This window comes from Globicephala melas, chromosome 3 (assembly GCF_963455315.2).
Source record: "Globicephala melas chromosome 3, mGloMel1.2, whole genome shotgun sequence".
NCBI classification, from domain to species: domain Eukaryota; kingdom Metazoa; phylum Chordata; class Mammalia; order Artiodactyla; family Delphinidae; genus Globicephala; species Globicephala melas.
The window spans coordinates 34,560,874-34,585,691 of record NC_083316.1 but is presented as its reverse complement, the minus strand read 5'-3'; the positions used below and the strand labels follow the sequence as shown (position 1 = coordinate 34,585,691).

The following is a 24,818-nucleotide window of genomic DNA, read 5'->3' as shown; positions in this document are numbered from 1 at the left end:
AGTCAGAAGACAAATGATAAACAGGGGAAAAAATACTTCCAACATACATCATAGACATAGATTTGTCTCCCTGATACACCCAGCCCTTTAAATTTTGAGGGGAAAAAAGAACAATTTGATATAAAAGTGGGCAAAAGGCATGAACAGAAAGCTCAAAGGAGAAAAAATTCAAATGGTTCTAATAATGTTCATAAAAATAACCTCAAAAAATCAGGTTGAAATAATACTAGTCCATACAATGTAGCAAATGATTTATTACCAGTTACTACTTTCTATTTCATTTAGTAAATTATTAGTCTAGATTTCTAATTTAATAGTATATTATTTTAAAAAGAAGCAGACTCACAGATATAGAGAACAAACTAGGGTTACCAATGGGGAGAGGAAAGGGGGGAGGAGCATAATAGGGGTAGCAGCTTAAGAGGGGCTTAAGAGATACAAACTATTAGGTTTAAAATAGAAATTTTAGTTAAAATAGAAATTTGGCAAAGGAATATTTAATTTATTTAAAACTCTTAAGAACCCTATGAGGTAGGTACTACTATTATTTATCTTCATTTTAAATTAGGGAAACTCAGGTACATAGAAGATAAGAATCTTGCCCAAGATCATAAAATAATAAAGTTAAGATTTGAACCCAAACCAATCTGGTTTTAGGGTCTTTGCACATAATAACTTAGTCATGCTACTTCTAACAACTTCTTATACAGATGTGTAGAAAGAATAAGCAGCTAGAGATTTTTAAATACAGGAAATTTAATTTGATGAGACTGGTAGCAAGAATCAGATCTCGTATGTTATGCAAATTTGCTTAGTACTTATTCCAAGGATCAAAGAATATGAACGTAAACACAACCCCATCAAAAAAGAAAAAAAAAACAGTAAAAAGTCATCATACTATATAGTAAAAATGAAATAATGATGAAAATCATGAGGAAAATGAGACTGTGAGAACTTTTCACAACATATAATAATTCAGATAATGGGTGTAGACATAATCTTAAAAATGTTTTAACAAATGAACATTGTAATATATGAGACCATAGATGATAAGGTGTTTAAAACACAGCGTAAAAACCACTAAAAGTTTTGTTTTCAGACAGAATGTAGGTCACGAAAGATTGTTATTGCAGCAAGAAAACACAGGATAAAATGAAAATTATACTTGAAGCCAGAAAAGAGTAGAAGATACAAAGAAATCTAAATAAACTAAATTCCAAAGAGAATCAGGCTATTTTAGTGATCAAAGAGCTACACTGCTTTTATGGGACCAATTGCCTATTCTGGGTATCTGTGGATGGAATACCAGCTCTGTCATAGGAAGAGAGATTATGCTGGATGAGAAAAATACCACTGACGCTTTTAATTACAAAATGACTGGCACAACATATTGTAAATGAAAGAACTCCAAATGTGAAAACAAGTTGTTGAGCCCACCAATTCTCCCCCACAGGAATTTTGGCAAGAGACAAAGAGGGCAGAAAAATGTCTTACATTTTTGTTCAGTGCTTAGGTTTCAGGACCCTGCTGGAATTACATCTAGAGATGAACTGAAACTGACTATATAGGCAACCCAACCCCTTTCCAGGTGATAATATAATAAGATCAGCTCCTTGGTGGTAGCATAACATATTGGGGATTGGCACAAAAGGAAACAAGAGATATGATCTGATTTGTAAAAGAAGTAAGTTAAATAAAGATATGGTCCAGCTCCAAGTCAACCTAGCTGAATGATGAAAAAAGAAAGGATGGCTGAACTTGCCTGAAAAACAAAAGACAAAATAAAAAGTATTATCTACTTCACAATCTACTATTCTCTTAAGGAAAAACTCCCTGTGTATAATTTTTCAAAACAGGAGACATATAGAGATTTCCCTGGTGGTCCAGTGGGTAAGACTCTGTGCTCCCAATGCAGGAGATCCGGGTTCAATCCCTGGTTGGGGAACTAGATCCCACATGCATGTCGCAGCTAAAAGTTCGCACACCACAACTAAGAAGTTTGCATGCCGCAACTAAAGATCTCGCGTGCCGCAACTAAGACCCGGTGCAGCCAAAATAAATAAAAAAATAATTATAATAAATATTTTTTAAAAATAGGATACATATAAAGAAATAGGAAAAATAGGGCCCCAAATCAAGAGAAAATATACTTAATAGAGGTATGGTATGCTCACAAATGACCTAAGTTGAAATTAGTTTAAAATGATTATTAAAAAGTATTTAAATATGTTAAAGAATGTAGTGGAAAAGACAGAATGAATGAAGAGATAGAGTTTTAGCAGAAAAAGGGAAGCTCTAAAACAGTGAAAATTTTAGAACTAAAAAGTATGATTAATTTTTTTAAAAATGAAAGGATATAAGAAACTAGACAGATTAGAAAAAAATCACAAGCTGCATGGTGTGGCCAAAAAATAAATAATATTTTGTTGAGGATTTTTGCATCTATGTTCATCAGTGACATTGGCCTGTAGTTTTCTTTCTTTGTGGCATCCTTGTCTGGTTTTGGTATCAAGGTGATGGTGGCATCATAGAATGAGTTTGGGAGTGTTCCTCCCTCTGCTATATTTTGGAAGAGTTTGAGAAGGAGAGCAAACAGAATCCAACAGCACATTAAAAGGATCATACACCATGATCAAGTGCGGTTTATTCCAGGAATGCAAGGATTCTTCAATATACGCAAATCAATCAATGTGATAAACCATATTAACAAATTGAAGGAGAAAAACCATATGATCATCTCAATAGATGCAGAGAAAGCTTTCGACAAAATTCAACACCCATTTATGATAAAAACCCTGCAGAAAGTAGGCACAACGGGAACTTTCCTCAACATAATAAGGGCCATATATGAGAAAGCCACAGCCAACATCGTCCTCAATGGTGAAAAACTGAAAGCATTTCCACTAAGATCAGGAACAAGACAAGGTTGCCCACTCTCACCACTCTTATTCAACATAGTTTTGTAAGTTTTAGCCACAGCAATCAGAGAAGAAAAGGAATCCAAATCGGAAAAGAAGGAAAGCTGACACTGTTTGCAGATGACATGATACTATACATAGAGAATCCTAAAGATGCTACCAGAAAACTACCAGAGCTAACCAAGGAATATGGCAAATTAGCAGGATACAAAATTAATGCACAGAAATCTCTGGCATTCCTATACACTAATGACGAAAAATCTGAAAATGAAATCAAGAAAACACTCCCAGTTACCACTGCAACAAAAAGAATAAAATATCTAGGAATAAACCTACCTAAGGAGACAAAAGACCTGTATGCAGAAAATTATAAGACACTGATGAAAGAAATTAAAGATGATACAAATAGATGGAGAGATATACCATGTTCTTGGATTGGAAGAATCAACATTGTGAAAATGACTCTACTACCCAAAGCAATCTACAGATTCAATGCAATCCCTATCAAACTACCATGGGCATTTTTCACAGAACTAGAACAAAAAAATTTCACAATTTGTATGGAAACACAAAAGACCCCGAATAGCCAAAGCAATCTTGAGAACGAAAAACGGAGCTGGAGGAATCAGGCTCCCTGACTTCAGACTATACTACAAAGCTACAGTAATCAAGACAGTATGGTACTGGCACAAAAACAGAAATATAGATCAATGGAACAGGATAGAAAGCCCAGAGATAAACCCACGCACATATGGACACCTTACCTTTGACAAAGGAGGCAGAAATGTACAGTGGAGAAAGGACAGCCTATTCAATAAGTGGTGCTGGGAAAACTGGACAGCTACATGTAAAAGTATGAGATTAGATCACTCCCTAACACCATATACAAAAATAAGCTCAAAATGGATTAAAGACCTAAATGTAAGGCCAGAAACTATCAAACTCTTAGAGGAAAACATAGGCAGAACACTCTATGACATAAATCACAGCAAGGTCCTTTTTGACCCACCTCCTAGAGAAATGGAAATAAAAACAAAAGTAAACAAATGGGACCTAATGAAACTTAAAAGCTTTTGCGCAGCAAAGGAAACCATAAACAAGACCAAAAGACAACCCTCAGAATGGGAGAAAATATTTGCAAATGAAGCAACTGACAAAGGATTAATCTCCAAAATTTATAAGCAGCTCATGCAGCTTAATAACAAAAAAACAAACAACCCAATCCAAAAATGGGCAGAGGACCTAAATAGACATTTCTCCAAAGAAGATATACAGAGTGCCAACAAACACATGAAAGAATGCTCAACATCACTAATCATTAGAGAAATGCAAATCAAAACTACAATGAGATATCATCTCACACCAGTCAGAATGGCCATCATCAAAAAATCTAGAAACAATAAATGCTGGAGAGGGTGTGGAGAAAAGGGAACCCTCTTACACTGTTGGTGGGAATGTAAATTGATACAGCCACTGTGGAGAACAGTATGGAGGTTCCTTAAAAAGCTACAAATAGAACTACCATATGATCCAGCAATCCCAGTACTGGGCATATACCCTAAGAAAACCATAATTCAAAAAGAGTCATGTACCAAAATGTTCATTGCAGCTCTATTTACAATAGCCTGGAGATGGAAACAACCTAAGTGTCCATCATCGGATGAATGGGTAAAGAAGATGTGGCACATATATACAATGGAATATTACTCAGCCATAAAAAGAGACGAAATTGAGTTATTTGTAATGAGGTGGATAGACCTAGAGTCTGTCATACAGAGTGAAGTAAGTCAGAAAGAGAGAGACAAATACCGTATGCTAACACATATATATGGAATTTAAGAAAAAAAAATGTCATGAAAAACCTAGGGGGTGAAACAGGAATAAAGACACAGACTTACTAGAGAATGGACTTGAGGCTATGGGGAGGGGGAAGGGTAAACGGTGACAAAGCGATAAAGAGGCATGGACATATATACACTACCAAACATAAGGTAGATAGCTAGTGGGAAGCAGCCGCATAGCACAGGGAGATCAGCTCGGTGCTTTGTGACCGCCTGGAGGGGTGGGATAGGGAGGGTGGGAGGGAGGGAGACGCAAGCGGGAAGCGATATGGGAATATATGTATATATGTAACTGATTCATTTTGTTGTGAAGCTGAAACTAACATACCATTGTAAAGCAATTATACTCCAATAAAGATGTTAAAAAAAAAAAAAAAAAAAGAGTCATGTACCAAAATGTTCATTGCACCTCTATTTACAATAGCCCGGAGATGGAAACAACCTAAGTGCCCATCAACGGATGAATGGATAAAGAAGATGTGGCACATATATACAATGGAATATTACTCAGCCATAAAAAGAAACGAAATTGAGCTATTTGTAATGAGGTGGATAGACCTAGAGTCTGTCATACAGAGTGAAGTAAGTCAGAAAGAAAAAGACAAATACCTTATGCTAACACATATATATGGAATTTAAGAAAAAAAATGTCATGAAGAACCTAGGGGTAAGGCAGGAATAAAGACGCAGACCTCCTAGAGAACGGACTTGAGGTTATGGGGAGGGGGAAGGGTGAGCTGTGACAGGGCGAGAGAGAGTCATGGACATATACACACTAACAAACGTAGTAAGGTAAATAACTAGTGGGAAGCAGCTGTATGGCACAGGGATATTGGCTCGGTGCTTTGTGACAGCCTGGAGGGCTGGGATAGGGAGGGTGGGAGGGAGGGAGACGCAAGAGGGAAGACATATGGGAACATATGTTTATGTATGACTGATTCACTTTGTTATAAAGCAGAAACTAACGCACCATTGTAAAGCAATTATACTCCAATAAAGATGTTAAAAAAAAAAAAAGAAATAGAATCAGTGACCTAAGTCTGTACCTTAATAATCTAAAAAAGGGAAGATGAAATTAAAAAAATTTTTTTACATTTAAAAAGCAGAAAAATAGAGATTAGAGCATAAATCAATGAAACAGAATATAGAATAAATCAATAAATCCTAAAGCTGGTTCTTGAGAATAATAAAATCAATAAAACTCTAGCCAGACTGATCATGAAGAAAAAAGACATAAACTACCAACATCAGGAATGAATGAGGTAACATAACTACATATAATTAAAAAAAGGGGAGAGTAGATCTACTTTTGGCATAACAGAATGAAGAGTTCCATGTAATGGCTCCCTAGAGAAACTGGAGAAAATTAAGTTTTTAAAATCATTAAAAAATAAAATAAAGACAAAAATGGACTACCAAAAAAATCATTAAAATCTCTGTAAATGGTCCTAAGAGCATACAGCAAATGAAGAAACATTTATTCAAATATATATATATACTAAAACTCAGTAAGAGTCTGTGGGATTTGAACCAAGACCCACTCCCCTCCTTCCCTCCTCCAGCTCAGAAAGAAGAAACTCCATTCTAGACTGGGGCAGCCGAGGAAACAGCACTCTCTCTCCGAGTCAGAGGGCAACCTTCCTAGGAGGAGCAGAATGTCGGCATTTCTCACTCTGCCCCCAACTATACAAGTGCTGAAGCTAAGTTCTGGATAAGTGCACCCAAGATGTGACAGCTACTTTCTTTGAAACGGCACCTGCTCACAGGATGGAGGCTGTATCTTGGGTGCAGCACCACTAAGAATATTATGCTTTTTAAATTATAATTTAAAAATTCTTCAATTCCAACGAGATAGGAGGACTGTAATGTTTCCTCTGCAAAGTGCAAGCAATTAGTGAATAGGAGGTCATATGATCATGAGCGTCTCTGGAATATTTCCTCTATGAGTAAGGAATAAAATTTGGCTTTAGCACCTCATGAGCTTTCAAAGTTATTTGAAAAGAGCAAGAATTTCCAGTTATTTTCACTGAATTAGTATTGAATATGATACAAAGTTAATTCCTACTGTTTCAGAAAAGAAACAGAAGTTGTATGGCCATAATAGTAAATGAAATTCCAGTGAATATTCAGTTTTAAATAGTACATTTATTAAAAATAGATAGAAACTTATTTTTTGATAACCAGTTAAGGACCTTTGAAAATAACCTATTGAAAGCTTAGTAAATTTGCTATTCCCCACTATAGCAATCTTTGAAACGAAAAGAAGAGAAACCACAAAGAATGAGAGAGGCATAAACTTGTTTTTCCAGAATTTAATATTAAAAAAAATATATATATGTATATACAAGTTATTTTAAAATATTAAAAGGTTCATTTTAGGGCCAAATGCTAGCACTGAAACTTTTTTCTTGTAATTAAGGTAAAAAGTAAAAATTATATTAAAAAATAGAGTAGCTACAGCTGTCCAATATAAACCCTACCTGCAAAAAGGCAGGGCTGAATGAGCTGACTTGAGCAAATATCCACATCACGACCTTAGTAACAAGTTCCAAATGCTTTCTTTCAGTTCCCAAGGTCTAAAAGGAGGATCATCTTGCATGCTTAGATTCTACTTCTTCAAGAATCCACTGAATGCCATTCAAAAAACCAGTTAAAGTTTCAGCCTCTGTATCCTGGACCTATGAGCAAATAAAAGAGATTACTGTCAATAAGAAACTGAGTGAAAAATCTTATAATTAAGTGGGACATTTTCCTGGACACTCAAAAAAGAACAGGACTAAAAAGATCCCAATAGACTTTGGGTGAGTCACTCAAGTTTGGTCTTCTAGAGAGCTTAGATTATAAAATATCATCTTCTCTTCTGTCTTATAATTACTACCAATATGAGGTTTATTACTTATCTCAGAGGTCAGCTTTGATACCAAATATCTCCCACAAATTAAGCTACTAAAACTGACTTTTAGAATGTTATTTTATTAAAGAGAATGAGTAGAAAAGAATTTTAAAAATAAAAATCAATTAGAAAGTAGAGTGAAAAATAAAATGAGATTTTTCTCACCAGAGAAAATTGTACCTTACCATCCATGGGTGGCTTAGATGATTCAGACGCAGCTCATGGGCCAAATAAAAACAGGGCATTCTTTTTACATTAGCTTGAGAAATACAAGATAAAACCAGCATTGGTCTTCTTGCAGATCCAAAAGCTGGATCTGTCATTGCCATAATACGAGAAAATTCATCTTGCCATTCATGTCCTAAGGAATGTAGTCAAAACCCTTAATTTGCATTACTTGTAATGACTTAAAAAATAATAAAATTAAAAACTAACAAAACAAGGGAAGCAAAAAATTACCAGGATCCAAACATAACAAACTGCCTCTATTGCTGTGTTCATTTACTGATCTTTCGTAAAACTACATTAATCAGCCTTGCAAGGACAAGAATTTAGGTGAAATCAGAGAGCACAAAAACAGTACCACTCAGATGTTTCTATGGTTTAAAAGCAAAAATACTTTGATATAGATATTTTCCTCTCACAAATTCTGTAGCTGTCACTATCCTTTCTTTCAAAGGCCATAGTTTCCAAAATTTAAACATATAATTGAGTCTAGCTTTTTTATCCAAACTGAAAATCTCTGCCTTTCATTGGAGTGTAAATCACTGACATTTTGTGGTAGGCAGAATTCTAAAATGACCCCAATGACTCATACCCCAGTATAATCCCTTCTCCTCTGAGTGTGGGAGGAATCTGTTAATACAGTGGGATTATCACTGACATGATTAGGCTATACTATAAGACACAGCTGACTTCAAGAAAGGGAGATTAAACTCAGTGAGCCTAACCTAATCAGGTGATCCCTTAAAACAGATGAGATTCTACCTAGTGAGAGAGACTCTCCATTGCTGGATTTGAAGACAGAGGGAGTCACATGACAAGGAATGACGATGGCCTGTGAAGCTGAGAGCTGCCCCAAGCTGACAGCCAGCAAGGAAACAGGGATCTCAGCCATACAACAGTAAGGAGCTGAATTCAGCCAATAACTGAGTGAGCTAGAAAGCAGATTTTTCCCTAGAGCCTCCAGAAAGGGATGTAACCCATCTGACACCCTAATTTCAGCCTCTGAGACCTAGGCTGAGAACCCAGCCATGCTGTGCTCAAGATTTCAGACATAGAGAACTCTGAGCTAATAAACAGATGTTGTTTTAAGCCACTAGGTTGGCAGTAATTTGTTACATATTAATAGAAAACAAATAAACATTTAATGTAATTATCAACACAGTACATTTAAATCTATCATATACCTATTGAATTTTGACTTGTTCCATCTATTCTTTGTTCCTTTTCCTGCCTTCTTTTGAACTGACTTTTTTAATGATTCCATTTTATCTTCACTACTGGCTTATTTAACTATACCTCTGTTACACTTCTTTTTAGTGGTTGCTCAAGGATTTACAATGTATATTTTAAACTTACAACAGTCTACTTCTTTGTTTAGTTTTTATTTTATTTATTTATTTGACTGCATTTGGGTCTTCGTTGCTGCGTGCAGGCTTTCCCTAGTTGTGGCGAGCGGGGGCTACTCTTCGTTGCGGTGTGCAGGCTTCTCATTGTGGTGGCTTCTCTTGTTGCAGAGCATGGGCTCTAGGCACGTGGACTTCAGTAGTTGTGGCACATGGGCTCAGTAGTTGTGGCTCGTGGGCTCTAGAGCGCAGCCTCAGTAGTTGTGGCACACGGGCTCAGTTGCTCCATGGCATGTGGGATCTTCCCAGCCCATGGCTCGAACCCATGTCCCCTGCATTGACAGGTGGATTCTTAACCACTGTGCCACCAGGAAAGTCCCTAACAGTCTACTTTTAAAAAGTATTATATAACTTCACATATAGAACCTCATAATACTATATTTCCATTTCTGCCTTTCCATGCTGTGTAATATTGTTACAATATATTTTATTTAAAAAATATCATAAGCCCATAATACATTGTTACTGTTTATCCTTTACATAATGATAAATAAATTAAAATTAGAAAAAAATATTTTATGTATAGCTATATTGTTTATATCCCAAGGTTCTTCATTTCTTTTTGTAGATGCAGTTTTCTACCTGGTATCATATTCTTCTGCCTGAAGAGTTTCCTTTAATATTTCTCATTATACAAATCTGCTGACTGAACGTTCTCAGATTTTGTTTGTCTGAAAAAAGTGTTGATTTTGCCTTCATTTCTGAAAGATGTGTTTGCTGGGTATTAGATTTCCTCCCCCTTGAATACTATAAAGATTTCCCTTCATTACCTTCTGGCTTACAGCAAAATTCTGTCAGAAAGTCTCTGTCCTTATCTTTGGCCCTCTATATGTATGTTTTGTTTTGCTCTGGTTGCCTTCAAGATATTCTCTTTACCTTTGGTTTTCATCAGTTTGGCTATGATGTATCTGTATTTTTTATTTATCAGGTTTGGAGTTCTTTGTGAATCTTGGATCTGTGGTTTATTCTCTTTCAGTAATTTTGAAATAGTTTTGGTCATTATCTGTTCAGAAATTTCTTTTTCCCTGTTCTTACTCCTTTCATGTTTTGGGACTCCAATCACATATAAATTGAATCAGGGGTCAGCATACCACACTCTGAAGATCTGTTTTTATAAATAAATTTCTTTGTGAAACAGCCATGTCCATTCATTTGCAAACTGTCTATGGCTACTTTTGCACTATAATAGCAGAGGTGAGTAACTGTGACATACTGTATGGCTCACATGTCTAAAATATTTACTATATGGACCTTTAAGAAAATGCCAACCCCTGAGTTAGATCACTTAATAGGTTCCCCCAGCTCTTGAATGTTTTGTCCTCCACCCCTACTCTTTTTTGTCTTTTTGTTTTAATTTGGGTAATTTCAATTGATCTATCTTCACATTCACAAAAGGTTTCCTTTGTTAATATGTCCACTGAAGGAACTGTTCACCTGTTATCATATTTTTCATATTTAGCATTCCCATTTTACTTTTTCATAGCTTCCTTCTCTCTGCTGAAAATCCCTATTTGTTCACATATATTGTCCATCTTTTCCACTAGATTCTTTAACATATTAATCATAGTTCTTTTAATGTCTCTTTCTGAGAGGGCTAACATCCAGGCCATCTCTGTGTCTAATTCCATCGAATGCTTTATCACTTGACAATGGGTCATTTCATTTTGATATTTTTTTGTATCTTATAATTTTTAATTTAACACCAGATGTTTTATGTGGAAGAACAGAAGAGACTGAGGTAAAGGATTTACTTCTAGAAATGGACACGATTCTTCTGTTAGGCCATTAATGCAGTGGGATGAGTCCAGCTAGTCAGTAATTGAGCTGCATTTGCCTTTTGTTGCTATAGTTAATTTCAGTGCACCATAAACTGTAAATTCTTTCAGCAGTGGGATGCTGCTATCTTGTTCCGAGTGAGAATAATATATTGTATATTTATACCCTATCTTATTCACAGAGGATTTGGGAAAGAAATTACAATACTGGCTTGTGGCCCAATAATATTCTATTTTCATGCTATTTATCACACTGTGAATGGCAATTATTCAGAATATATGGATAGTGTTCTTAACTAATCTACTTAAAGTAAACACTCCACCCCACACATCTCTCTACTATCTGGATAATTAAAATAAAGGTAAAATTTTTCATTTACCTGCATAAATTATTTGAATAGGGCCAAAAGCAGACAAAACACCAATAACAAAAAGTGTAGAAGCATACAACAACAAAAAAACACTATGTAGTTATAGTATCAAACTTCGGTGTGCATCAGAATTCTGTAAAGCTTGTTAAAAAAACAGATGCCCAAAACACAACCCAAATCTATGAGTCATAATCCACCAGGGTAGGAATCAGGCAGCTGCGTTTTTAACAAGATCCTTCAGTGATCCTAATGCACATCAAGTTTTGGGAATCCAATATTAACAGTAATAACAGAATCACATTGATAAAATTAGCCATGATATTCTTAACAAGCCACAGTAAAGCCTAAAAACATACTTTCTTATTTGCTTTGCAAAGAAGGCACTTTTAAAAAGAAAATAATACTTACTTTTATGAGCTTCAGCATTTGCAACATAGATGAACCCATCAACAACTTCACACACCTTCTGAATTTGTGGAATTACACTGTACCGGCTTCCCTGTTGATCATCCCCTTCATTCTGTATACTGAACATCTTGTTAACTGCACTTGTATGTTCTTCTCTTGCTCTATCTCTTTCCTTTCTATAAGAAAAATGTAAATACAGAACATAAACAGACACTAAACAGACTTCACCCCCCTAAAATATTCCATTACTGATGTCTCAGATAGGTTGCCAAGTAGGTAGCCTTACCTTGTAGTTGAATATAATATTAGGATGTTGAATTTATGTTGGTTGCTCAACTGAAAACTGACTCCTGATCCAATACCTAAAGGAGAAAATTACAGTTATCAAAACAAGTCATTAATAAAGACAGCAAAAGATGAGAATGAAAAAAATTACCTGGTATAAGTAAAAAGAGTAAATGAAAAACTATGACAAGTGATACATATAGCTTTGGAATAAAATGAAATGTTTGTGTTGAAGAAAAGATGCCGTAAGCAATTTTCATTCACATAGTAATAAACTATGGATATAGAAGAAAAAACTGCTAGACTTTAACATTCCTTTTTTTTTTTGCGGTACGCAGGTCTCCCACTGCTGCGGCCTCTCCCGTTGCGGAGCACAGGCTCCGGATGCGCAGGCTCAGCGGCCATGGCTCACGGGCCCAGCCGCTCCGCGGCATGTGGGATCCTCCCGGACCGGAGCACGAACCCGTGTCCCCTGCGTCGGCAGGCGGACTCTCAACCGCTGCGCCACCAGGGAAGCCCTAACATTCCTTTTCATACCATCATCACTATCATCATTAACTTTATCATCATCCTCTCAGTAGCAGCTGCATCGCAACAGCTACTACTATTTATCCTCAATACTAAGGCTTAGTTTCACTTCTTTTATGTTTCTCATTAGTCTTATACTCCACGTACACATTCAACCAAATGGCTTTTTTTCCCCACTCTGAAAAGCTGTTTTTAAATTCATGGCACCTTAGAAAACTGAGGAAATATGGCAGACACTGAAATTTTGAATTGGACTTGGGCTAGAATCCTGAATTTGCCACATATGCCCATGTTTCTGTGAGCCTGCTTTGACATCAAAATATAGAAATAATACACACTTTTTAGGGTTATTGTAAGCATTAAATGAGATCACATATGTAAAACACCTACGGAGTGACTGGTAAGTAACAGGTGCTAAACACTAGCTTCTTACTATTTTTTTTTTTTTTTTTTTTTGCGGTACGCGTCCCTCTCACCGCCGTGGCCTCTCCCGTTGCGGAGCACAGGCTCCGGACACACAGGCTTAGCAGCCATGGCTCACGGGCCCAGCCACTACGCGGCATGCGGGATCCTCCCGGACCGGGGCACGAACCCGCGTCCCCTGCATCGGCAGGCGGACCCCCAACCACTGCGCCACCAGGGAAGCCCGCTTCTTACTATTTTATACCTAAATTATTCAACATTGTCATTTGTCCTTCTTTCTTAACTCCTTCCCTCCTTTGGCTGTGTTAACACTACGGGGCTGATTCTCCTCTTGCCTCCTGGAAAGATCCTTTTCCTCTTCCTTGGCTTTACCTCTTTTTACTATATAAATGTCCTCTTAGATCTGTCTACTTCTCTCCATCCTCACCCCCACCTTTTAGTTTAAATTATTATCTCTCACCTGTACTTCTGTAATCATTTCTAACTAGTCTCCTAAATCCACTTCTGCCCCCTACTATCCATTCTTATGACAGCAGCTGGAGAGATTGCTTTAAAATGCTTTTAATTACATCTCTTCCCTTCAAAGCCCCTGCTCTTCAGATAAACAAAATTTTAATATAATCTGGCCTCTACTTACCTCATTAGGACAACTCCATCTTTCATATCCTTAATCCCTGCATAACCACTCTAGGTATTTAAAGCAGCTACACCGTGCCATCTTATGTCACCATTCTGGGCAACACATATATAGAGATCTTGGTGGCTGGGACTGCAAGCATCCCAGGCAAAGTGGCCCTAGTCCTCCCGCCACCAGGGGCCTCCCCAGAGAGATCACAGAAACAAATTCTACCATGTCTCTAATCTTTGTTTACATCAGTTTAACTTCCAGAAATTACCCTCTCAACACATCTAACCTCAGCCCAGTATGATTCTCATGTTGTTTTGCCCCACCTTGCCAATGACTCATCCCTCCACTCTTCCCTGACCTTGCAGGGTCTGAGGCACAATTAGATGGGCAATTTCAAACAATCACTCCAGCTGCTGTCTGGAGAATGAAATTGCCATTTCACTATCAGCAAATTTCCCCATATCCCCAACCTCTTCTTGAAGGGTTCCTTCCACCTCATGGCCCTACCTGAAACTAGCCTGTCCCTAGGTGCCACTTCTCTTAACAGTGGGGTCTCAAGTAACAAAGTTACCTATTCTCTCACATCTCAGGGTAAAGAGATGAGGTGAATGGTCTCTTTACTCCTCAATGCCATGTCTTAACCATTACTCACCAACCCTCTTGAAAAAACTCCATCTCTCTGAGACACACACACCATTTAGCTGTAATACCATCTCCTGTCCTTAACCTTGTCATTTATGAATCTCCGTTTGATAACCCCTTCCTCCAAACGTTCAATGATTTCAGCACCTAGCTTACAATATTCCTCTCTATCGTCAGAAACTTCCAAGTCCATGTGGACTTCATATGATTCCCAAATCTTCATTTCTAGCCCAGATCTTTCTCTTGAGATATGGATGCATAAAGTAATCCATAAAGTCATTCGTTCATTCACTCATCAAATGTATATTGAATGCCTACTATGTGCCTGGCACCACAGCTAAGAATAAAGCTGACAAGATTTCTGCCCTAATGGAGCTTCCATTCAAGTGGCTAGCTTATAGCAGGCATCTCTACTTGTATCAAAAGTTTCTCTTCCTCCTGTGTTTCCTTAACCTAGTGAATGGCACCATCATCCAATATGAAAATCAGACCAAAAACCAGGAATTATCCGTATTACTGCTAACACACATTGAGTCAATTCTATATCCTTCATATTTTTATCACAATATTGTAGTGGTTTCTTAACTTCTAATCAGTTCTCCACTCAGGAGCCAGAGTGATCTATCCAAAATGCCATCTTGATCATCTTACTTCTCTGCTTAAAATCCTTCAACAAATGCTTGACATACAAGCGTCTTCTCACCTGGCCCCACTCTGGACACACAAAGCTACTTCAAGTGTGTCATGCACACTCAGAACTCTGGGATTTTAGAAATGTAGTTCTCACTGCTTAGAATATTTTACCCTTTTTTTTGATGGCCTACCCCTACTTATCCTATTGACTCATGTAAGGCATCAGGTTCAATGCAGAGCCTTCTCTGACCCTTACCTTTCTACACAGGAGCTAATTACACCACATTCTAATCACCTGTATACATGTCTCTGCCCTCCTTTAGACCAAGTACCTTTCAGGGCAAACAGGAGATTTCTGATGTTGTTTGTTTTAAATCTCTGCATCTTTAGTATCTAATAGGTACTCTCAATAAATGAATTAAGTAAAGCACAAGCTAGTTTACACTGTTATGCATGTTTATTATACATCCTGCTTACGAAACTAACTACATGGCTGTTGTTGCTATTGTTTATCATAGAAATAAAGGTAAGGTGATAATTTAGCTCTTTTTTGAAATTCCAATATATATCAAAGTACTCTGCATATAGTAGGTGCTGAATGGATTTTGCTGTTAACATTCTTTTAAAATATGGTAAATGTACAAATATAACTTTTTTATAACATCTTGATTGGAGTATAATTGCTTTACAGTGGTGTGTTAGTTTCTGCTTTATAGCAAACAAATATAACATTTTGACAACATACAATTTGCTTTCACATAATCTCATATTCTGGACTGAGAAAGTAAGAGAAAGCTTACCTCTTATAAAAAGTAAATTAATTCTTTCAGTCCACAGAGACCTGAGGGCTCCCATGCACCAAATTAGTATATTTCATTACAACAAAGAGTTAATTAATTTAAAAACTAATTTCTTTCTATTTAACATTAGAGTCAAGCTCAAAGTGTTTGAATTATTATGTACTGTAGATTAACATGAAAATTACCATCAATCTGCCTCTGAGGCAAACCAGCTGTTGGGCAAAGCTCCTCGGAAGACATCAAGCTCAACACCAAAGATGTATTTAGTTCTTCCAAACCTGGTCCAAACATGGCAAATCGTGGTTCATTCTGAATGATCAATGAGTGTAAAAATGAGGTGACAGCTCCATACATAGGACGGCTAGATTTTGAGGCTCTTCTTGCATATGGACAGCACATTTTATAGCTGTATAAAATTGTCACAATTAGAAAATTAACACAAACACTTAGCCAGTTATTCATTAAACAATATATAATGTATTGAGAACTTGCTAGACAAAAGGGATATAATGATTATACAGTCCCAATCCTCATGAAGGGCAGTGGAGGACAGGCACCATTATAATACGTATGCCGAGTTCCATGACAGAAAAAAGCACAAGATGCTATGGGAGTAGTAGTGGTCTAGTAGCTGAGGAGGTCTTCCTTGGGAATCAGTTACTTACTTTCTAATTTTTCATTTAGATTCTCTCATGAAACACTTGGTCTAACACGTGTTTCAATGCTTAAAATTCACTACATAAAGCAGTGATTCTCAACCTGGGGAGATTTTGCACCCCCAGGGAACATTTCCTAAGGTCTAGAGTCCAGGGATGCTGTTAAACATCGTACAATGCACACAAAAGACAGTTCCCATAACATCTGGTCCAAAATGTCAATAGTGCCAAGACTGAGAAACCCTGTACTAAACATAAACTACATAGTTAGTATAAATGTCCCTAGAGATAAAAAAGAAAAAAAAATTACTGAAGCTACCAATATAACCAAATTTCTTAGGGTACTTCTATTAACAGTAACAGTTCAATAAGTATTAATCACAGGGCAGCTCAAATGTTCCTTATAGGTAACCTGGCAAACTAAGAATCATGTGGAAGAAACGACTCAACTTTTTCAATAGCTATAAATTTCTAAACTAGCAATTCAACATGTTATCAAAAATTAAAACAAAGTTACTCAAATCAAAATAAAACCTAAAGTCCTTTAAATCGAGCTGGTTAAGACAACAACTAACGTTACAAGACAATCATCTTTACTTGGGAACCTTGTAATTCAAGAAGGAAAAAAAAAAGAACTTTGCAGCTATGTAGATCTGGCCAAGCCTCACCACTTTAATTAGTCACATAAGCCACTTATAGTCTAAACTTCAGTTTTTTCATCTGCATTATTTGAACAATAACAATCAATCCAGGGTCGTAAGGATCAGAAATAATTTATATGATCACAAATGGTCGTTATTACGATTATTACTATCCCTAGGAAAATGTGGTTCCACAGCACACAGAAACACTTGATGTTATGGTTGGCTGTGGGACAATGAAGAGGTAACACTAGCAAGTGAGAGTACAGTAGCACTTGTTAAAATTACATACATGTATATTCTAATCAAGTAGTCTCACAAGACTTGATGTAATGGCATCTGTATTGGAATAAGGAAAGATTCTGAATAACTTAAAATATGAAAAAAAGTCCCACATGTAGCTATTAAATCTACCACAGGAAAACAATTCTTACCTAACGCACAAATATTCTTTAAATTTTACTTACAATGCCTTAAATTTGGGGCTCTTAATAAAACAGGTTATATCCAGAACTAACGACATTACAGTCCCTTACAAATTATGCGACCTTAGACAAATCCATAACCATGCAGAATCTTCATTCCACATCCATAACACAAGGAAAATACCTTCTTATTGCGTGAGAATTAAATAAGTAAACATACATAAAACATCCATCATAGAATCCAATACACTATAGTTGCTCAACAAAATTAATTCTAATACATGATATTCGAAAATGTCAATGCATTTGGGTGATAACAAAATCTTATTTCCCATAAACTTAAGAATGGTTTTCTTCCATGCAAAAGAACTCCTGTCTGAACTCTGGCTTTTCCTTCTCTGGACATGGAAAAGTATTTATTTTAACAAAATGACAAGTGTTCTAAAGATAATGAAAATTTTAAGAAGTGTTTTACTTCTTGCCATATAAACTATCTATAATTATTCAAATACTCTACTTAGGTACTACAGGGAAATAACAAAATGTGAACGCTAAAAGGGTTCTATGAAGGAAGTTATTTTACCTAACCCCCAATTTTTACAAAAGGACACTCAGACTCAAAATTCATGCAACAAATTAGTAGGAGGGCCAAGACTAACTTAGACTACTGACTTGTAATATAGTCAAATTTAATATCTTCTTTTTAATTCATAAAACTAGATACTTACACTGCCATGTAGTCAAAAAATGCACCATCAGTGACCTCAGATATAGGCTTTTTTAAGATTTCTAGATCTGGAAGAGACTTCCAGTCAACAGAAGACCAAGAAGGAAGATCCCGCAACAGAAAATATCTCCACAGAATTGCATCTCGTACGGTTTCATTCCAATAATGACTTGTACTTCCCAAATGACACAGATCATGAGGTGAAAGAAATGACAAAATATATAGCTGTACATCAATCTGAAACAGAGGGAAGCAGCAAGTAGGTTAAAGGAATGAATAATTTATCTTGGTAAAAAGTTTTTTTAAATAATACATTACAGGGACTTTTAAAAATAATAAATTACAGGGACTTCCCTGTCGGCGCAGTGGTTAAGAATCCGCCTGCCAATGCTGGGAACACGGGTTCGAGCCCTGGTCCTGGAAGATGCCACATGCCGCGGAGCAACTAAGCCCGTGCGCTACAACTACTGAGCCTGCACTCTAGAGCCTGCAAGCCACAACTACTGAAGCCGTCACTCCTAAAGCCCGTGCTCCGCAACAGGAGAAGCCACCGCAATGAGAAGCGCGCGCACCTCAATGAAGAGTAGCCCCCGCTCACCGCAACTAGAGAAAGCCCACGCACAGCAATGAAGACCCAATGCAGCCAAAAATAAATAAATTTATATTAAAAAAATAAATAAATAATTACAAATAAATAATTATATTATACTAGGAAACCAAAGGTCAACTGAACAGTGTATCATTTGAATAATTAAATCATGATAAATTACAAAATTAACAGTTTTTATACTAAATAACAAAAAATCAACTTAACAGTCTTTTTTTTTTTTTGCAACGGCATGTGGAACTTCCCTGACCACGGATGGAACCTGTGCCCCTTGCAGTGGAAGCACAGTCTTAACCACTGGACCACCAGGGAATTCAACAGTCATTATTTTTAATGATGAAATCTATCATGCTGAAGTTATTTCCTGTCTCAGGACAGAATCATAATGAACATTTCATTTTTGACACATCGAAACATTCCTGAAATACCTCCCATTGTTCTGGTATTTTTCAAGTAAAATAAGCACTTCATTTAATTTTTCCTTATGGATATTCTGCCCCACCATTTATTTGAATGAACTGCTTAATGAAATAATTTATTCTTCAAAATAAAATCTTTATCAAGCGGACAAACTTCTGATTTTATCATTACATCAAATCAAAGAGTAAATCTGTCACCTGAGTTCTTCTGTAAAATCTGTTATTTCAGAGAACCTCTGCAAGGAGAACTATGGAGGCAACCTAAGCCTGCAGTTTTTTAATTTCTGATGGACCTCAGAGAGTCAACAGTCCAGCTGAGATACAGCATTTTAATAATTTCTAAGAAATTCTCCTCTCTCCGTTTTCCTATCTACCTGAAAAGTTTAACAATGAAAAATGTGTGTAATTCTCGTGGCCTGCTGTAACTTGAGGCCCTTGTAACTTAGTCATTTACTTTCCCGCATTTTTGATGTGTACCATATTTAAAGTCTTTATTGAATTTGTTACCATACTGCTTCTGTTTATGTTTTGGTTTTTTGGCCAGAGGCATGTGGGATCTTAGCTCCCCACCAGGGATCCACCTGCATCCCCTGCAGTGGAAAGTGAAGTCTTAACCACTGGACCGCCAGGGAAATCCCTAGTCATTTACTTTCAATTGTCAGTTTTGTCACTTGAAATACAGGTAAGATAACAGTCGCAAAATCCTAGGAGAGTGCGTGTTTTGCGGGACCGCCAGGTGTTTCGGTACATGGAAGCTGGGATGATAGATGCTGAGAACACAAGACACTGGACGCTTTCCATGATTTCCAGAACGTCTGGCATGGTCTCCGCGTTTCCTTAACCTGATGTTCAGGGTGCCCCAGTCCCTAGACCTGTTTTGGGGGTAGAAGACCGGAGGGTGACCTGGCTGCTTGCCAGGGCACAACCTGCAGGTGAGTTTCGGGGCGACCTTCGGCCCAGCTGCGGGGCACCACGGGTCAACGCCAAGGCGTTTCTGCTCAACTGCTGCCCCCAGGTGATGACACTGCCCGGAATGGCTGCAGGGACGGGGCCAGACACAGGCCGAGCCCAGGGAGGCTCCCCCCCCGCCGCCGCGGCCCCCAGAGGCCGCCCCGGCGAGCGCCCCTCCCGGCCCTGCCCGCGGTCCTCCGCGGGTGGCGGCCGACGCTCACCGGCAGCCGCGTTAGCGAGCTGGCCTCCTCGTCCGCCTCCTCCGGGGAGGACCTCGGAGCCGCCCTCTCCTTGCCCACCGACTGCCAGAAGTTCCTCCAGCCGCTGAGGAAGGCAGCCTCCAGGAGGCCCCAGTCGCTGTGGTGAGGCTGACGGGTGACGCCTCCGCTGCGCGGCTCGCTTCCCGCCATGGCTGCCGACGCCGCACGTGACGCGCCGCAGGGTGACGCCGGCGTGTCCGTCCCCAGCTCCCCGCCCCGCCCCGCCCCGCCTCCGCTCCCTCCCTTCCCCCACCCCCTGTTGCCGCCTCCATCCCCCCCCAGACCCCGCACCCCCAGTGGAGAGGCCTCCAGAGACGGGGACAGAACTGAGAGATGGCCCGATTGAGCGTGGTTCCCAGTTGAGCTTGAGGTTCCAGCCGACAATCACTGCTCCCCTTACTCCACGCCTCAACCTTAGGCGCGCCGACCTCACCCGTTGGTATAAAACCTCTCGCCCTTTGACCCTTTATAACTTCGTTACTTCACCCAAGGTGGGTCCCTCTGTCTGGGACCCATTTCCACTTTGCCTGGGTCTGGGAGACTCTTACTTATGCAAAAGATGGTAGCCCTCTTCCACTATCTGGGGCTTAGTATCTCTACGTAATCTGGTTTAAACTGTCAACCAGCTCTTGAGTGCAATTTCCAGGCCATGCAGCTATCCCTTCTCTTCGTGAGAATTTTCAAATATGGAAATTTCTAAATTTCGGAATCAGCCTCCGTCCACCGTTGTCTTATGTCAATTGTCAAAATCTTCTCTCACATATTACCCAAATCACCCATTTAAAAAAATTAATCTATTTTTTGTTGTTGCAACTTTTTTATTTAAGCATAGTTGATTTAGTGTTGTGTTAATTTCTACTAGACAGCAAAGTGATTCAGTTATACGTATATACATTCTTTTTTACATTCTTTTCTATTATGGTTTAGCACAGGCTATTGAATATAGTTCCTGTGCGGTTCAGTAGGACCTTGTTGTTTATCCATTCTATATATAATAGTTTGCATCTGCTAACCCAGAACTCCCACTCCATCCCTCCCCCACGCCTTGGCAACCACAAGTCTGTTCTCTATGCCTGAGTCTGTTTCTGTTTTGTAGATATGTTCATTTGTGTCATATTTTAGATTCCACATATAAGTGGTATCTTTATGGTATTTGTCTTTCCCTGTCTGACTTACTTCACTTAGTAGGGTAATCTATAGGTCCATCCATGTTGCTGCAAATGGCATTATTCTTTTTTATGGCTGAGTAATATTCCATTGTATATATATGTACCACATCTTATTTATCCATTCATCTGCCAATGGACATTTAGGTTGTTTCCATGTCTTGGCTATTGTGAATAGTGCTACTATGAACATAGGAGTGCAGTATTTTTTGAATTTTAGTTTTGTCCAGATATATGTCTAAGAGTGGGAAATTAATCCCATTTTTTAATAGTCTTCAAAATAGAAGACAGGATCAGCAACTTCATAAAACCATTCAGGTCTTTAAGGATCATGATAGGCTACAGGGAACATATACATACCTTGTGTGTATGTACAAATATTTAAAGACATACATATATTTAACATAATATATATTGACCTCTCTGCCTCTCTCCCCCATCTGTATCTATATCCATATTTGATCTATATTCCACATAGCAGAGCGCCATAATGCTTAACGGACACAGGGCTTATCGGTTTGTATTTGCACTTCAAAAGTAAATATCTGGGGATCTAAATGTCAAATAACAGAAACTCAATAAAGCCCAATAACTGAGGTTCTGTGAGATCTGAATTTAGTTTCATTATTTATCTTGCATGCCACTGCCAGGGGCCAATAACCAACCCACTTGAAGGCTTAGTTCTGTGAGGCTGTCCAGACCAGAAAAAGAGCCATGAATTAATTGGCATTTCTCCTACCTCTCTAGGAACAAGAAAGAACTAACACAAGAAAAAAAAAAAAATCAGTTTAAGTATGGAGTACTGAAATGGTTCTAAGCTTTCTTAGAAAGAAAGTGACATTTGTAAAATAATGTGTTCAAATAATTTTTTATTATGGAAAAATTTGAATACATATATATAGGAATATGAGTGAATAATAAAATGAAATAAACTATTTACTAGCTAAGATTCTAGTTACCAATGATTGTTTTTTGTTTACAAGGTGCAAAATGTTGCTTTTCAAATTTTGTAATTCCTTTTATTAGATGAATTAAAGAAAAATTGTCCCTCATCAACCATTTGACTGCCCTGCCCAAGAACTGAATCGGCCTTATCTCTAAGGAGCCCTAGTTCGTTTTAATGGGAAATGGTATTTAGACATTATTTAATGGTCTTCATACTGTTATTTCCCATTCAAATTTAAAATTACAGAATTTTTACTTACCTTATTCAGTTTCATGTCTCTTTTCTCTTACACTGAGAATCCTCAATACATTTCTGATTTTCATAGTTATTAACAATATAAGTACCGAGGAGTTTGATTTCTTTCTAGCTCCTTTTGCCCTTGGGGATATCCCACTAGGGGTGTGAAAATTTTGTGCTTTAAAGATAACATACATTCCTGTGTGTTGAAGCCACCAACTTGCTACATAATTACAGCTCATTTGTTTCATTTTGCTTTGGATTTTTAGGGGTTTTCTTTCATTCTGATGTAAAAAATACAAAATTCAGCATATATTCAGAGAAGTCTAGTTTCCATCCTGATCCCCTCCAACTGGTTCCTCTGCCCCATCTCCCACTTCCACCATAGGTAACCGTTTTTTAAAGTTTTTTTTTTTAAATATAAGCAAACAAGATTATTACACACATTTATACTCTTTCTTAAATAGTACTATACACCTTCTCCACCTTGTTTTTCACTTAATATGGCCACTCCATAGCATTTTACAGAAATATTCCTCTTTGGTTTTTAAAGCTACATGCTACTCAATCATGCGGATTTACCAGTTTAATCTATTTTTAAATAGGGTATCCATAATATTTAGATGACTAATATTAATTAAATGCATCTGACTTGTGAGATAAGAGACCAAAAGGTAAGAGTGAGACCAGAAGCCAAGTCAGTCAAGCTGATTGGTAAATGTGGAAGTTAGTATACAGCAGGTATATATACTTTTGGAGTCTGAGGCTGAAAACTTATGAAAATTAATTGTAGGTTTTCTCCCAGCCACACTTATTACAAACATTTAAGATGCCTATACAGCCAGTGATTTCTTCTCTGAAAACTTCTTCCCATTTAGAATGGCCACCACCACTTGTACTGAGCAAAGGGCAGTGAGTGCTCACCGGTCAGAACAAGAGTTTGTCACTCAATTATTCTGGTTCCTGAGTATTATGGTACTTTTTAGCATGATGAGTGAGGTGTGCCAATACATAGAACTGGCCATTAAGGAAAATAACTTTTGAGCTCTTACCATGCGCTAGGCATTGAACTAAGCACTCTGAATATTAACTCATTTATTCTTCAGTAACCCGTGAAGTAGATATTATTATTATTCCTGTGTTAATAAAATGCTAAGGCACAGAAAGGTTAAATAATTTATATGGAATCACACAGCTAGGAAACAACAGAGCTGGGATTTAATCAGGCCTCTACCCATATTCCTAACCACTAAACCACCCTGTCTGAAAGTTATCAGGACCAGAAGAAATAATATCGTATGTTACCAAACCAAACTTGGGTCCATTTGCCCTTATGCAGTAAAGCCAATCTATTGACACTAGGTTGTGGTGAAGGAAAGCGCAGCATCTACCTCAGGCGCCAAACAAGGAGCATGCACAGCTAATGCTCAAAAGACCCAAATTCTCTGATGGCTTGCAGAGAAAGGTTTTTAAAGACAGGGCGAGGGAGAGGGTTGCGGGGTGCATGGTCAGCTCGTGGACACTCCTGATTGGTTGGTGATGAGGTAATCGGGAGTCAGCAACATCAACCTTCTGGTTCCAACCAGTCTGGGGTCTATGTGCTTGTGGGTAGCATATAGTTAACTTCTTCCACCTGGTGGGATTTTCAGTATTTGCAAAACAGCTCTAAGGGTATGGCTCAGAATATTATCTATAACCCTTGAGGAGGAACGAAAGGTCCTTGACTTTGTTTAATGGTTAAACCATTATTATTTTGTCCTGTTTGACTGTTTTCCTTTGTTTCTGCATTTTCTCACTTCTCTGATTAAATTTATTTTTGGAACTTGGGGAAAGCCTAGGAGGCTAAAGTTTTTCTATAAACAAGAGGCAGGTGGAGGACATGGGGGGAGGGGAGGAATCTGTCCCAGAAAGGCCCCATAGGGTCCTGCTTGATTATAAATCGTAAACTAACATGATAAAAGTTTTCATTCTGACACAACACTCAGATATAAAAGAAAATAAAGATACAAA

General features: G+C 37.8%; 1 protein-coding gene across 4 annotated transcripts in view; it reads right to left on the bottom strand.

Annotated features, from left to right (window-relative positions):
- The window catches only part of FBXO4 (F-box protein 4), a 39,180-nt gene extending 18,566 nt beyond the window's left edge, over positions 1-20,614 (bottom strand). Inside the window, exons 1-7 of one of the 4 annotated variants that reach the window (XR_009563273.2) lie at positions 20,421-20,614; positions 18,224-18,459; positions 15,959-16,179; positions 12,121-12,196; positions 11,835-12,010; positions 7,838-8,013; positions 7,240-7,437 (exon numbers count right to left, since the gene is read on the bottom strand). Coding sequence is in view for 3 of the 4 variants with exons in the window: in XM_030882019.2 (XP_030737879.1) it covers positions 7,348-7,437; positions 7,838-8,013; positions 11,835-12,010; positions 12,121-12,196; positions 15,959-16,179; positions 18,224-18,459; positions 20,421-20,609 (1,164 nt within the window). In the remaining variant the exon portion in view is untranslated. The other 3 variants (XM_030882019.2, XM_030882020.2, XM_060295415.2) reach the window with 3 other exon arrangements.
- Between the last annotated feature and the right edge of the window lie 4,204 nt (positions 20,615-24,818).